The sequence below is a fragment of the Capra hircus genome, chromosome 9 (assembly GCF_001704415.2).
Source record: "Capra hircus breed San Clemente chromosome 9, ASM170441v1, whole genome shotgun sequence".
Taxonomy (NCBI): Eukaryota; Metazoa; Chordata; class Mammalia; order Artiodactyla; family Bovidae; genus Capra; species Capra hircus.
The window spans coordinates 26,258,916-26,272,074 of NC_030816.1; the positions used below are offsets into that span (position 1 = coordinate 26,258,916).

The 13,159-nt window shown below is 39.0% G+C and overlaps 1 protein-coding gene and 1 long non-coding RNA gene across 4 annotated transcripts in view; one reads left to right on the forward strand and one right to left on the reverse strand.

Moving 5' to 3' along the window:
* The window catches only part of LOC106502467, a 54,592-nt gene extending 53,723 nt beyond the window's left edge, over positions 1-869 (reverse strand). The window contains exons 1-3 of the long non-coding RNA XR_001918577.1: positions 543-869; positions 271-444; positions 40-141 (exon numbers count right to left, since the gene is read on the reverse strand). This is a non-coding gene — a long non-coding RNA (U1 small nuclear ribonucleoprotein C). The remainder of the gene's footprint in view (positions 1-39; positions 142-270; positions 445-542) is intronic.
* The window catches only part of REV3L (REV3 like, DNA directed polymerase zeta catalytic subunit), a 175,300-nt gene continuing 162,655 nt past the window's right edge, over positions 515-13,159 (forward strand). The window contains exons 1-2 of one of the 3 annotated variants that reach the window (XM_018053062.1): positions 515-1,006; positions 10,657-10,784. Coding sequence is in view for 2 of the 3 variants with exons in the window: in XM_018053060.1 (XP_017908549.1) it covers positions 868-1,006 (139 nt within the window). In the remaining variant the exon portion in view is untranslated. The remainder of the gene's footprint in view (positions 1,007-10,656; positions 10,785-13,159) is intronic. The other 2 variants (XM_018053060.1, XM_018053061.1) reach the window with 2 other exon arrangements.

The following is a 13,159-nucleotide window of genomic DNA, read 5'->3' on the forward strand; positions in this document are numbered from 1 at the left end:
CCCCTACCCCGCCCCGCTCCCCCGGGCGGGTTTTCTTACCTTGTAAAAGGCCGTTTCCGCGGCTGCCCCCGCCTTCTCTGCAGGATGTGAAATGGCGGTCGGCGAGGCGAGCGCGATCGCCGCGGCTCCGGCCAATCCCGCCTAGCCGCCAAAAAACGACCCTGAACACTGGCGCCCCCCTCCCCGCCGGGCCCTCCGAGCCCATCCATGACATCGGTGCTCCGCCGCCCCCTCCCTCCACTGCCCCTCACCCCAGGTGGCCGTGCCCACCGGCCGAGTCATCGATTCCCCGTGCCCAGCGCGGGCCCGGCTCTCCTGCAGCCTCCGCCCTCGCGGCGTGCCCGGGGGCGGGGGGAGAAAAACACCTACTCGGCCCCCCGCTTGGGTGTCCCGCTCGGGTGCCCGCCCCGCTCCCTCCCTTTCCCGCCGTGTCCCCTCCCCCAACTACTCTTGGCCCTCCCTTCGCCCCACACGCTCACACACACACAACCCCTTCTCCCCTCCCCCAGTGGTTGCGTCCGTGACATCATCATCATGGCAACAAGAGCTGCAGCCGGGGACCGAGGAGCCCGTGTAATTCCCGGCGGCGGCGGCAGTGGCGGTAGCACCAGCAGCAGCACCGACGAAAGCGCGAGGGCTTCTCCCCGGTCGCCCCTCGCCGGGTGCTCCTGAGGAGGGGGCGGCAGCAGTGCCCACGCCGCCCCGCCCGCCGCCGCGGCTCGCCGTGTCTGAGTGTGAGGGGAGGGGGCGCCGCCGCCGCCGCCGCCGCCGCCGCTGCTGTGGGGCCGCCGCTGCGGAAGGAACCGCCGCTGCTGCTGCCGTTGCCAGGTCGCCAGTGAAGAGGAGGCGGCGGCGGCGGCGGCAAACATGTTTTCAGTGAGGATAGTGACTGCCGACTACTACATGGCCAGCCCGCTGCAGGGGCTGGATATCTGCCAATCCCCCCTCACCCAGGCCCCTGTCAAGAAGGTGCCGGTGGTGCGAATCTTCGGAGCGACCCCGGCAGGTAAGCGGGCGCGGGGCGCGGGCGGGAGCGGCGGGCGCCCGGGCAGCTCTCCCCGCCGCGCACTCGCGCGCACGCCGCCGGCGCCGGCCCTCTCGGCTGATCGCTGCCGCGTCTTCCCTCCCATTCGCCCTCCTCGCCTTTTCCTCCCGAGCATGACAAGAGGCGCAAAAATGTGGGTCCGCGAGAGCGTTCCGCCCCCTCCTCCCCCCATCCAACCCCAGGCGGGGAGGCGGCGGGCGCCGAGTGTTTACACTGCGTGGGGCGGTCGGGAGCCGGGTCCGCACACTCGGGGTCGCGCGGGCATGCGGAGCGGGCGTCGCTCTCGCCCCGGAGGACGGGGTCAGGTGGCCGCGCCATGTCTTCCGTGAGCGGGCGCGCAGGGCCCCCCTCTGAGGTGGGTGACTGGTGGGACCTCGGTCAGCCTCTGCGTCTCCCAAGTGCCCCTTGCTGGACGCGGCTTGAGGAGTAGGGAAGTGTCAGCTCTGTTGTCAGTCGCTCCTCGTCGCCTCTTCTCAGCAGCGCTCTCCTCTGCCCCTTCTGGAGATGCTGTGGGCTTAAGAGTGGCGCCTGGGGCCAGATAATCTTTCTCATTGAAGTGACCATGTGGTTCTGCTGTGAGGGCAGATCGTAACTGCTTAGAGTTTCAAGTAAAGCCTCGGAGGCTGGGGGCAGGGGTGCGCCCCCAGGTGCGTTGCTTTCAGGGAAGTGTGTATCCGCGGAAGAAGGAAATGCATGTTTATGTCGCCCAGTGTAAAACATCCCACTTAATAGCGTCAATTTCATAAGAACCACAGCTAAGCCCAGCAACGCAAACATTAAAGAAATGTCCCTATGCTGGGTTGTAGGATTGCATTTTAAATACACGTACGTTTACGACAAGACACTTTTTAATAGGCTGTTTTGTTTTCAAAAACTATTTCGAACAGGTGGGGTGGGGAGACAGAAGCTACGTTCTCAGAAGCTCTTGGGAATTTATGATAGTGTAAGTAGGATAGTGGCCAGATTTGTAAGGTTTTAAATTGTTTTGCTTTTCTACACGCTTTGAACTGCCTATGTGAAATAATGGAGCTGCCTTCTAGAAAGAGATGCTCTCTAGCTATGTACTGCCCTATGGGATTTTAGATAGCATTTCCCACTTGATGCTCCTTGCCCTAATCACCATTCATCTTATTACTACAGTCAGTTTTCCTGTGGGCTATCAAGATAATAGCACTTGCCAAACTCAAGCACTCATTCTAAGCAGTTGTCTTTTAATGTGAATTCTCGTCGTTAAAAATTTCAGTGTTGTTAGTGAGATTTGATAGAATGATATTTGATATTTCTTTTTATAATAGTGACAAAGCTTTTGATGATATGGACTTTTTAAGTTGGGGCATTTGAATGCTGTTAACAGTTTGTTGAAAGTGTAACACCTGAAACTCAGAGGCTGGAGAATAGAGGCAATAAAATGTTTTAATGGGTAGATTTTCTGCCCTTTTAAGTATGGTGGTGCTGTCTTTATTTCTAATTGGAATTTCAGTGTATTATACTGTTTTTTTTTTCACTTCAGGTACAGAGGAAAAATAAGATAGTGATGTTGATATAACTGTTCAGCCACATTTTGAAATTATCAGGGGACGTGCTAATACTGTGGCATATACTGGCTATTATAATTTATATGGTTTGGGTTACTTTTCTACACATAATTTTTTTTCTACACTAGTCATTAAATATGTATCTTTGAGTGATTTGCAAATTTTGTTTTATAGGCAAGTTTGGAAAAAAATTTTACTGAGCTAGTAGTAATTTTATTATATGAAAAAAATAATATGGTGTACTTTTGTTTCTCAGTATTAAAAAAAGACGTGAACTAGTCTGCAGAAAGAAATACATATTTCTTTCCTCTTGGCCATCTTACAATAGATTACCAGCATCACTCCCCTTTAAAAAAAACCTGGATTTTTAAAAATACACCTTGAGATGTATAATGTAAATCAGTTTTTTGGTATATACATTGAAAGATACAAAACTTGATACAGAGAATTTCAAACTTTAAGTTGTTAAGGATTATTGAATTGAGTTTAAAATTTTTGTGTTTCCTCAAAAGGTGAAAAATTCTGATGTCACTGGCATACATTTAGAGTTTACAGCTTTCAGAAATCAAGTCATTTCTAGCACATAAAATTAATGTTAATAAGCATAAACAAAAACTATACTATTATCTGCTCCTGAATTCTCTCCCCAAAGAAAACCAGTCCAGCCACCTAGTAAAATAAATTTTGAAAATAATATAAAAAAGAAGTCAATTTGGTTCTCTAGTTTGAATGCTAGAATTTTTAATGAAAACAGATTTATTGTTTGAAATCACAAACTATGTTTATATATCTACTAATTTGTAAAATTAATGAAAAATTGTAACACGGTAAATCTATGTTACAGACTATCATAAAATTAAGTTTTTCCTGTATAGTAGTTAATTTTGGGAGTCCTCAATTCCTTACGTTGGTTTGGAGAAAATGTTTTTAAACTGAGTTTGCATTTCAAGTGAAATTGTGAAAAATAGCAGCAGAAGAAATCTTCCAAATTGACCATTTCAGATGTACATTATAAAATTTTGAACTGATTCATTTATTAGATTTTTACTAGTTCAGTTTTTCTATTATTGCATGAAAAATATTTTTCTGCTTTAGAAAACAGTCCAGTTGACTTCCTATTGTCCTATGTTTTGAGGGCATATTTGAGTAATTTAAGAAATAAATTTAGTGTATTAGGTTTAAAAGCTCTCATATCTTAAGTTGGTAAAATTTGAAAAGGTATTTTAAAAACTGGTAAATTCAGATTTGAATGGTAAATCCTGACTGATTTAATCCCTTGCTGGTTGAGGATATTGGTTCCTGAGAGAATCACTTAAATTTTCTATATGTAAGTGATGGAATTATTTTTAAAAACCCAAAAACATCTTTTGCTTTTTTTTCACTCACTTAAAAATGACTTGAATATTGTTTTGACATACAATGTATTGAGCAATTTAACAACTTTTTGGTAACTTGTTTTAGTGGAGGGAACCCAGGTTATACCTAACTACAGTACAAGACAGCATTTTTTATTTTTTCACTTAGATTTGAATATGGTATGAGTGCTCTGGGATTTCACTTCAAAAAAAATCCTTGGGCTTTACTATGAGGAACTGACTCAGGTGAATCTGGGAAGCTGCCCAGTTACCACATCCCAGCTCTTGCTTATTAGTTGCCTGATGTAACTCACTTCATGTTGAGCTTAGATAGCTTTCTCAGTTTTCTCAGCATCAATTTAAAACAGAATTATCCTTTCAAAAGCTTCCCTGCTGAGATGCAGAGGAGGAGTAAATAGAAGAGTGTGAGCGAGATGTTCACAAAGCAAGTAATTAAACAAAGTAGGCCAAACAGACTATAGAGGGAGCTGCTTGACTTTGAGATGACTGTAAGGAACTCTGCCATCATCCCCCCCACCCCCTGCCCAGTCTTTCTCCAGCTAGTGAATTATCAACAACTTAGATGACAAATAATTTCTCTAATAAAAGTCTTGTTTGTTCATAGCCTCTTTTTTTTTTGCTAAATCATTTAACAATATTTTAACATAACACAATGCCTATTGAATATAAATATTAGAAAGATTTTTCAGGAGCACTACTGAGATATAGTGTTTTACCACAAACAAAATTAGTCACTTTAGTCGGTATCTGAAGCCCGAGTTGCAAATTTTATTAGGTTTCTGTGTTACGCTTGACTTTAAATAACCCGTAAGTTAATCAGAAGCTTATTAAACAGGAGTCCTCTAAAATCTGTGGACACAGTGGAATCTTGTAATATGTGATTCAGTTCATTCAGTAAACACTTAATGAGAACTTAGTACATATTATTGAGCTGTTTTTTAAATGAACAACTTTTACCCTCCACAGGCTCACAATGTAGGAGAGAGATGATAGACATGTAAACATAATTCAAACATAGTTTAATTGGAATATAAAAGAAATGTGTATAAGACAAAGTGAGGACTCAAAGCGGACATGTTCAGTGACCACCTGGCAGGCCAAAAGGGGAGTCAGGGAAGGCTTCATGAAGGAAGTATGGATTAAGTCATTTTAAAGGAATTTCAAAAGAATTTAAAAATTCTAATAGAGGAACAGATACAAGGTAATTCACAAATGAAAAGAAAACTGCTCTTGGCCTAGTAGCTTGGCAATGCATAGCAGAATCCTTGAAATGTTGTTTTTTGACCCAATAATTTCAGTTTTAGGGATTTTGATCTATGAATGTAATTCTTTTGACAAAATCTGATTATCTTTTGAATCCGTCTATTTCTTTCATCCATCACCACCCTAAACTGCTAGCATTTTTGGATGCATTTACAACAATAGCCTGCTAATCTTGGCCTACCCCAATCTATTCTGTTCCCCTCTAATCTGTTTTCTATACTGTAATCAGAGGGATCTTTTCAAAATGCAAACCTTATTATATCCCCCTACTACTTGGTATGCTTCAGTAGTTTTCCATTGCATTTAGGATAAGGACAAAGCTACATGTCTTATGTGGTGGCGTCTACATGTCTTACAAGGTCTTGCACAGTTTGGCCCCTACCTCTCTATCCAGCCATGGCTTGAGCCGTGTCCTTCTTGCCTTGCTCTTTATGTTCCAGCCATATTGACCTTATTTCAGTCCCTTATTCTTGCCATGCTCCTCCCACAATGAGGCCTTTGAACCTGCTGTTCCCTCTGCCTAGAATGTTTTTCCTTTTCCTTCACCTAAACTCCAATTTATCTTTCCTCAGGGAAGCCTTCCCTACCATAGACTCTAAAAGCTTCATAAACTCTCCTTCATAACACTTGCTGTAGTTGTCATTTTTATATACATAGGAGATTAATGTTTGTTTTTCCCAGTTACCTCCATAAATGCTGGTAATGTGTTCATTTTTGCTCACCATTATGCAGCCAATGGTTGCTTACCACAGTGCTTGAAATTCAAGCATTTGTTGCAAGAATTAATAAATAATAGATGATAGGCGTAACAGGGAACAACCTCAAATGTTCAGCAACCGAGAAGTGGTTACATAAATTGGGCATATTTAGTAGAATTTGTCATTAAAATCATGTTTTCATGATTATTATATAAGTATAATATAAAATAATACAGGAAAGTGCTATCAGTATATTATGTGAGAAAAATCAGTTTATGAAATAATAATTTATTAAAAATGCACCAAAATATAAAGGTTGCTTATCTCTGGGAGGTGTAGTTTGTATTTTTCAGCTTTTCTTCAGAGAATATATTGATTTTATAATTTGGAAAATATATATATACAAAATTAAGGAAAAACTATCAGAAATATGAGAAAAAGCCTTGAGTTTGATATTGGGCTCTCAAATAAGTATCAACTAAAATATGTGATTGCATGATGAAAGTGTTGAATATGATTATATAAATTCAGTTTAGGAACTGCAGAATTACTATATTAAAGAAAGCCAATAATTTCTGGTTTTATTATACTTATTTATATGTAAACTGATTTCAATTTTAAAATGTTTTGCAGAGTAGCATGTCTTTGACACAGCAAAATGAAATAGAGCAGAGGTCAGAAATTGACTTGTGTGTAAGAACTTAAGTGTATGATAATGGAAGCTACCTTTCCTATTAGTAGGGAAGAAGATTCTTTAATACTGAGTGTTGGAATAGCTACTTAGTCATCTGGAAAAGTAAAAACTTTGCTTCCAGATGAGTCAGACGATTTAAATGTAGAAACAAACAAAAAACGTAAGATAATTATTTTAATCTGGGAATGGTGAAGGCCTTTTAAAATATGATACAGAACTGAAGCCAGATTGCTGAGTTTTACAGTGTAAAGTAAAATTCTATATAGAGACAAAAATCATAAACTTAAAAGAGAAATAGACTGGTAAAGCTTATTTGTACACTTTTCACAAAAGACTAATTTCCTCTAAATATACAAAGAGCTCCTAGAAAATAATCCAATAGAAAAAGTGAACAAAGAGAATTCTTAGGAAAAGATGTGTGATTTTATTATAATGAAGATGTAAATTAAAACTACAACATACCTTTTATACCTAATTAGAAAAGATGGATTATACAGTATAACTTGAGGATGAGAGGAAGGGGAAATGGGCATTCTCACATATTGCTGGTGGGAATATGAAATGTTCGTTTTCTATGGAAAACAATTTGGAAGTCGTTTTCAGAATTTAAGATGCATATATATTTTGGTAGTTCATCTTCCTCTTTGGGAGGGAGAGGGGTTCTGCATTGTGCAGCTTGTGGGAACTTACCCTACCATGAATTGAACCCAGGCCCCTGGAAGTACAGAGGTCTAACCGCTGGACTGCCAGGGAGTTTCTCCCCCTTGTTTTTTATTCTTTCTTTTCTTTTTCATGTACGTTTTGATCTAGCAACTTCATTCAAGGATTTTATCCTCTAAAAGATTTTATGTATGTGTCAAATGAGCATGTAAGAATATTTGTGGCAGCATTGTTTGTCATTGCAAAAGGTTGGAAATAACCTAAGTGTGAATCAGTAGTTAAGTAAATTATGGTGTATCTCTCCAGTGGAATACTAGGCAAGTCCTTAAAGTGATGAGGCAGTACTATATGTACTGCTCTGGTGCCATGTCTAAGATATATTAAAAGGAAAAAAGGCAAGATGCAAGGCTCCATATGTGGTATGCTACCATTTGTATGGCTTAAAAAATATATATACACACACACATATATATATAATATAAATTGAATATTTATATGTAAATATAAATATATATTTATAAATATATATTGTATATATATGTACACATATATCTGAAAGGATACATGAGAATTTTGCAACAGTGGTTGCCTCCAGTGAGGATAACTGGTGGCCTACAGGACAAACGTGGGAATCTAATTTTTTTTAAGTATACTCTTCAGTAACTTTTGGAGGTTTTTTGCCATGTGCGTGTGATACTTATTCAAAGTTAATTTTTTTAGATTATGTTGTGCTTGCAACAATTGGTAAAAAAGAACAAAAATATAAGGTCATAGTAGTCATAAATATTTAGTTGTCCAGTGATTACTGCAGTACTGTTTAATTTTAGGTTTTAGTAGAGGTCTTCTAATTCAGAGCTTCCGCTTGATGTTGTGTGGCTCTCTGGAGGTGGTAGACCCTAGTGGGGTGGATTGTGAAGGCAGGCTGTGGGGCTCCTTAAGCAGATCGCATGATGAGCACAGCACAAGTGTGTTAGTCGCTCAGTCGTGTCTGACTCTTCGTGACCTCCTAGACTGTAGCCTGCCAAGCTCCCTTTGGGATTCTGTCCATGGGATTCTCCAGGTGAGAATGCTGGAGTGGGGTTGTCATTCCCTTCTCCAGGGAATCTTCCCAACCCAGAAATTGAACCTGGGTCTCCTGCATTGCGTGCAGATTCTTTACCATCTGAGCCACCAAAGAAGCCCCATGATGAGCACAACCAGCAGTTATTGCTCTATTTGGTATTTTAAGTATGTTAAAGAAAGTGCTTTACCATTGATACTTGAAATCTGCTTCAGCCAACCAGAGACTGTAGCTGCTTCTTATGGAGAAGAGATCATGAAACTGTTACTGGAGTTTGTATCCTGGGTGCTTGAGAGAGCATCATCTGATGATGAAAGGACAGGGTGGCAGGATGTTGCTCTGGGGCCCAGCTCTTAGCCTATACTTTGCCTTTATTGGATCCTCTTAGCCATTTTCTGATTTGCCATTTAACTTGCTGAAAGGTAACTGCCTAATAGCATATTTATGTTCTGCAAAAATTAAGCATCATTGTTATTTTGAAATATCCCTAATGTGGAAGAGGTTGGATTTGAAATCCATTCATATTGCTACAAGCTTTGTTTAATTTTCTTTCATAATTATATAGAGAAAATATAATTTTTTTTCATCAAGCACAATGTTGATGCCTCCAAAAGACTTCTTATTGGCTATTGTGCTGAATGAATATTATTTACAATGTGAAAGGGGTTGGAAAACAGTGTTCTGGTGAAATTCTTTCCTTTTATTTAAAGAAAACTGATGTCTAGATAGATTAACTCAAGGATTTGTCCAGTGTCCTGTATCCTATAATTGGTTGGTGTGGGGCTGGGTCTAAAATCTGGGGATTTTGACTCTCAGCCCTTACTACCTCACACTGTCTCCCCACATCTGAGAATTGGAAAGGCCTTGGTTATAATTGGAAAACAAACATACAAAAGTTTAGAGGAATTGTTAAAAAAAAAAGCGCATCTACACAGTTTAGAAATCTCAGAGGGCCTACCATGTTCAATAGTGTTAGACTCTTCCCATAGAATAGGTTGTAGCTGCATTTGTTTTGTGATGATTGTAGCTCTCTCTTTTTAAAAAATAATGTCTATAACATATATGTCTATAGATTAGTCTATAACAAGAATTTAGGACAGATATAAACAAAAATTGATACTAGAATTGTATGTGTATAGTTTTCCAAAGGGAAAGGCAATGGATCAGGAGACCTTTCAGAGTTCCTCTGGTACTGTACTTAAACATTTTCTGGTCTTTTAATTTGATTAGAATTTGTTGAATTAAAAATGAGTGGAAAATGAGTTTTTAAGTAGGTTGGGTTTAAGTAGGCTTCAGAGGATGTTGCCATTCGCCTTATATATATATTTCCGGGAAATACTTGGAAACTTACTAAGATATGGAACATGGGATGGGGTCTGTCACTTTTGGTACCTGACTGCCTTTTTAACACCACAGTAATACTGAATGAGAGAGGAAATAAATAATAGGAGTTGAGGTACAGTAAACTGTGGGTAAAATTGTGTTAACTTAGAGTTTCCAGATAAGGCAGGAGTAGGTGTCTTAGGCAATTTAAAGAAAAATTCTTCACTGTCTGGACATAAAGTAGGTGCATTTTGAGGCTAAAACAAATTATAAGTAAAATCCTCTTAATGACAGTCTGTGTAACCTTTTGGTGTGTGGTTGGGTGGGGTATTTTTTGTTTTTGTTTTTTGTCATTTTTTAAGTTTTCCAGATGACCTGTGTTTTTTCCAGTTCTTGGTAGATTTTTAAGTATTTCGTTTTTAAGTGAAAAATATTTTGTTTCTTAATTAGTATTGGCAAACTGGACTGTTTTCTGCAGCAGAAATTGAATATATGCCTAACAGAGTAAATTTGGAGAAAAAGGGGCAGTAATTGTCTTTGGAAAATTTAAGGTTTTTTTGGTCCAATTCTGTTTTCCTTTTAGATGATAGCTTGTGGGAAGTACCAAGATGTTGAGGTCAGTTTCCTTGGGGACAGTTATTTAATTTTCTTTGGGTTAAGAGAGCATTTACTATATAAATGATTCAAAGAATTTTAAAAAGCGTGTTACCTCAAAAATGCTTGTGTAATATATAACAGTTTAACAACAGTTTTCTATTTTTCTATTTATTATAATTACCAAGGAAGTATAACAAGAATTAAAAGAACTATCTTATTTTGCATATATATTTATACTTCAAAGTAAATTTATATATTAAATTAGCTATTGTTTGAGATGGTGAAATGCAAGACTCTGTAAGTAAGAATACATGTTGATATGTGAAAAATATGTGAAGTTAAAACATGTTGGCATACTCTTAGTTTCTCAGAACAAGAAAATGACTAATCTAAATTTCATTTCAGAATAAAAACCAAGACAAGCCACATAAAAGCAACCTAAAAATTAATCTGTCATCATATTATTTGTTTTAAAACTATGGAATAAAATATCTGAGGAAGATTTCTCTCAAAATTGTTTTTCTCAATTTCAAGTAAGTAATTTATTTTGGTTGATATATTGGGGATGAGGGGAGGTGGGAGTGAACCTTGGCATTGAAGTTTATAAATCTACTCATCCTTAAAGTAACAACTCAAAGATTAACCACTTGAAAGCCTTCTGTGACTCCTTTGCCCATTCCCAAAAGATCCTCTTTGGTTTCCCACAGTCCTAGCCTCCTTTCACGTTGCCGATGAAGGACTGACTGCACGGAGTGTTGTATTTTTGTCTGTAGGAATAGTCATATGGCACTACCCTCGTGTTCCTCCTGCCCCGCAGCCCTATTCCAGGACCCTCCTGCTACTGAGAAACCCTGGACAAGTTATTTTATTTCTGTGAGCCTTAATTTCCTCCTCTGTAAAATGAGTTTTAATAATTTCTACCTCACTGGATTATTATGATTAAATACTAGTAACCAGGAACTGTCTGGCATACATAGTAACATAACTATTACTTTCTTTCTAACCGTTCTAAGTGCTTCTTTCTTTTCTAACCCTTCTAAGTACTCTTGCCTGGAAAATCCCATGGAAGGAGGAGCCTGGTAGGCTGCAGTCCAGGGGGTCGCTGAGAGTCGGGCACGACTGAGAGACTTCCCTTTCACTTTTCACTTTCCTGCATTGGAGAAGGCAGTGGCAACCCACTCCAGTGTTCTTGCCTGACAGGGGAGCCTGGTGGGCTGCCGTCTCTGGGGTCGCACAGAGTTGGATACGACTGAAGCGACTTAGCAGCAGCCCTTCTAAGTCTGGAATCTGCCACATTACTGTGTGTATACCAGGTGCTCTTTAAATTGAGTTGAATTGGAATGAAAAATGGAGTTTTTATAGCATTTATTCATTCCTCACAATAGGACAGACTAAACTACCTATATGTTGTGGTATAAGGCTTTTTCTGGTCATTGACTCACATGTCTAAAGTCTAGGTGATTACCAGTTTAAAACACTTGAAAAATCTTTTTTTTTTTTTTTTTTTAAGTACCCTACCCAAGCTTGACTTTTCTTTTTAAAATTGTTGATGTATACATATATAGACAGAAAACTATCCAGGCCTGATCTTGCCCTGAAAAGGGGCAGTGTTAAGCCATTGATCAAGGAGTAACTACAGTTTTCCAATATTGCAGTTTAAGTGAAGTGTATTTCTTATGAAAGAGCCTTATTTTCTAAAGACTTCTTTTTTTGTTGTTTTAAATGGTAGTAGAATGAGTTGGAGGTGTCTGTGCCAGAGGTCATTGCAAAGGTGATAGTAGGAACTATTGCTCCCTTTTTTTGCCTTTTTGAATTTGTAACACACACACAAATTGAAACCTTTGGTTTTTAAACCCATTTAGAATTGTGAAATGTGGACCAAATGAATTTGTTTGGAGTTTCAGTTTTCTTCATTTTTTTAGAAAATATATATTCCGAGGTTTTGTTTTGACTTTTAATAAGATTGTCTTTTTTTTTTTTTAATGAAGTCTTTAGGAAAATTTTTCAAATTAATTTTGATGTATCATGCTTTGGTTGATGATGCTTAGTGGTTATAAAATAGAAGCCAAGTTAGTCAAAAGACCTTAAGTTTACATCATTTTACTAACAGAGGTTATAGATCATTTATTGAGCCCTTTACTGTGTGTCTTATTCTAAATGTTTTAATTTTCACAACTCTGTAAAATAAGTACTTTTATCCCCATTTTACAGTTGAGGAAATGAGGCATGAAGAGGTTAACTAACTTTTGCCTGAAGTTATTCAGCTTATGTTTACTTCATAGCATGTGAGAACTAAAATGAGGGAATATGTACTAGGTCATTAGCTGCATAAACAGAAGCAGCAGGGAAGCAAAATCTGAGATATATGTCTCCTAATACTTCCAGAATCTGATAATAGCCATTATTAAGACATTGATCATGAATGTATTCTTATTCACTAATTTTTTTTTGGTAATAAATATACCCTGCAACTTTGTACTGACCCTGTTTTTCCTGAGCAATATTAATGTCTCCTTTCAAATTCATTTTCCCATTTAGACTGAATTATTTTGTTTTCATGTATATGTGTTTATAAGGTGGTAGTAGGGCTTTACTATAATATCAATCTGATATAAAAATACTTTTATAAGTTAATTAAACAAATAATATATGAATATGTTCCTGTGAAATTTAAAAAGCAGAAAACAGGTAAAACAAAAATTTTCCTTGACCACCAATCCTATTCACCTCCCCACTGGTATCGATTTTTATATAACAAAACTCCCCCAAAATTTAGTGTATAAAACAATAGCCATTTGTTAGCCCATAATTCTGGCATGGGCTCAGTTCAGCAATTCTGCTCCTGCTTCTGACTGGGCTTGCTTATGTGGCTGGGTCAGCCAAGTGGTCGTCTGGAAGCTATTTGGCC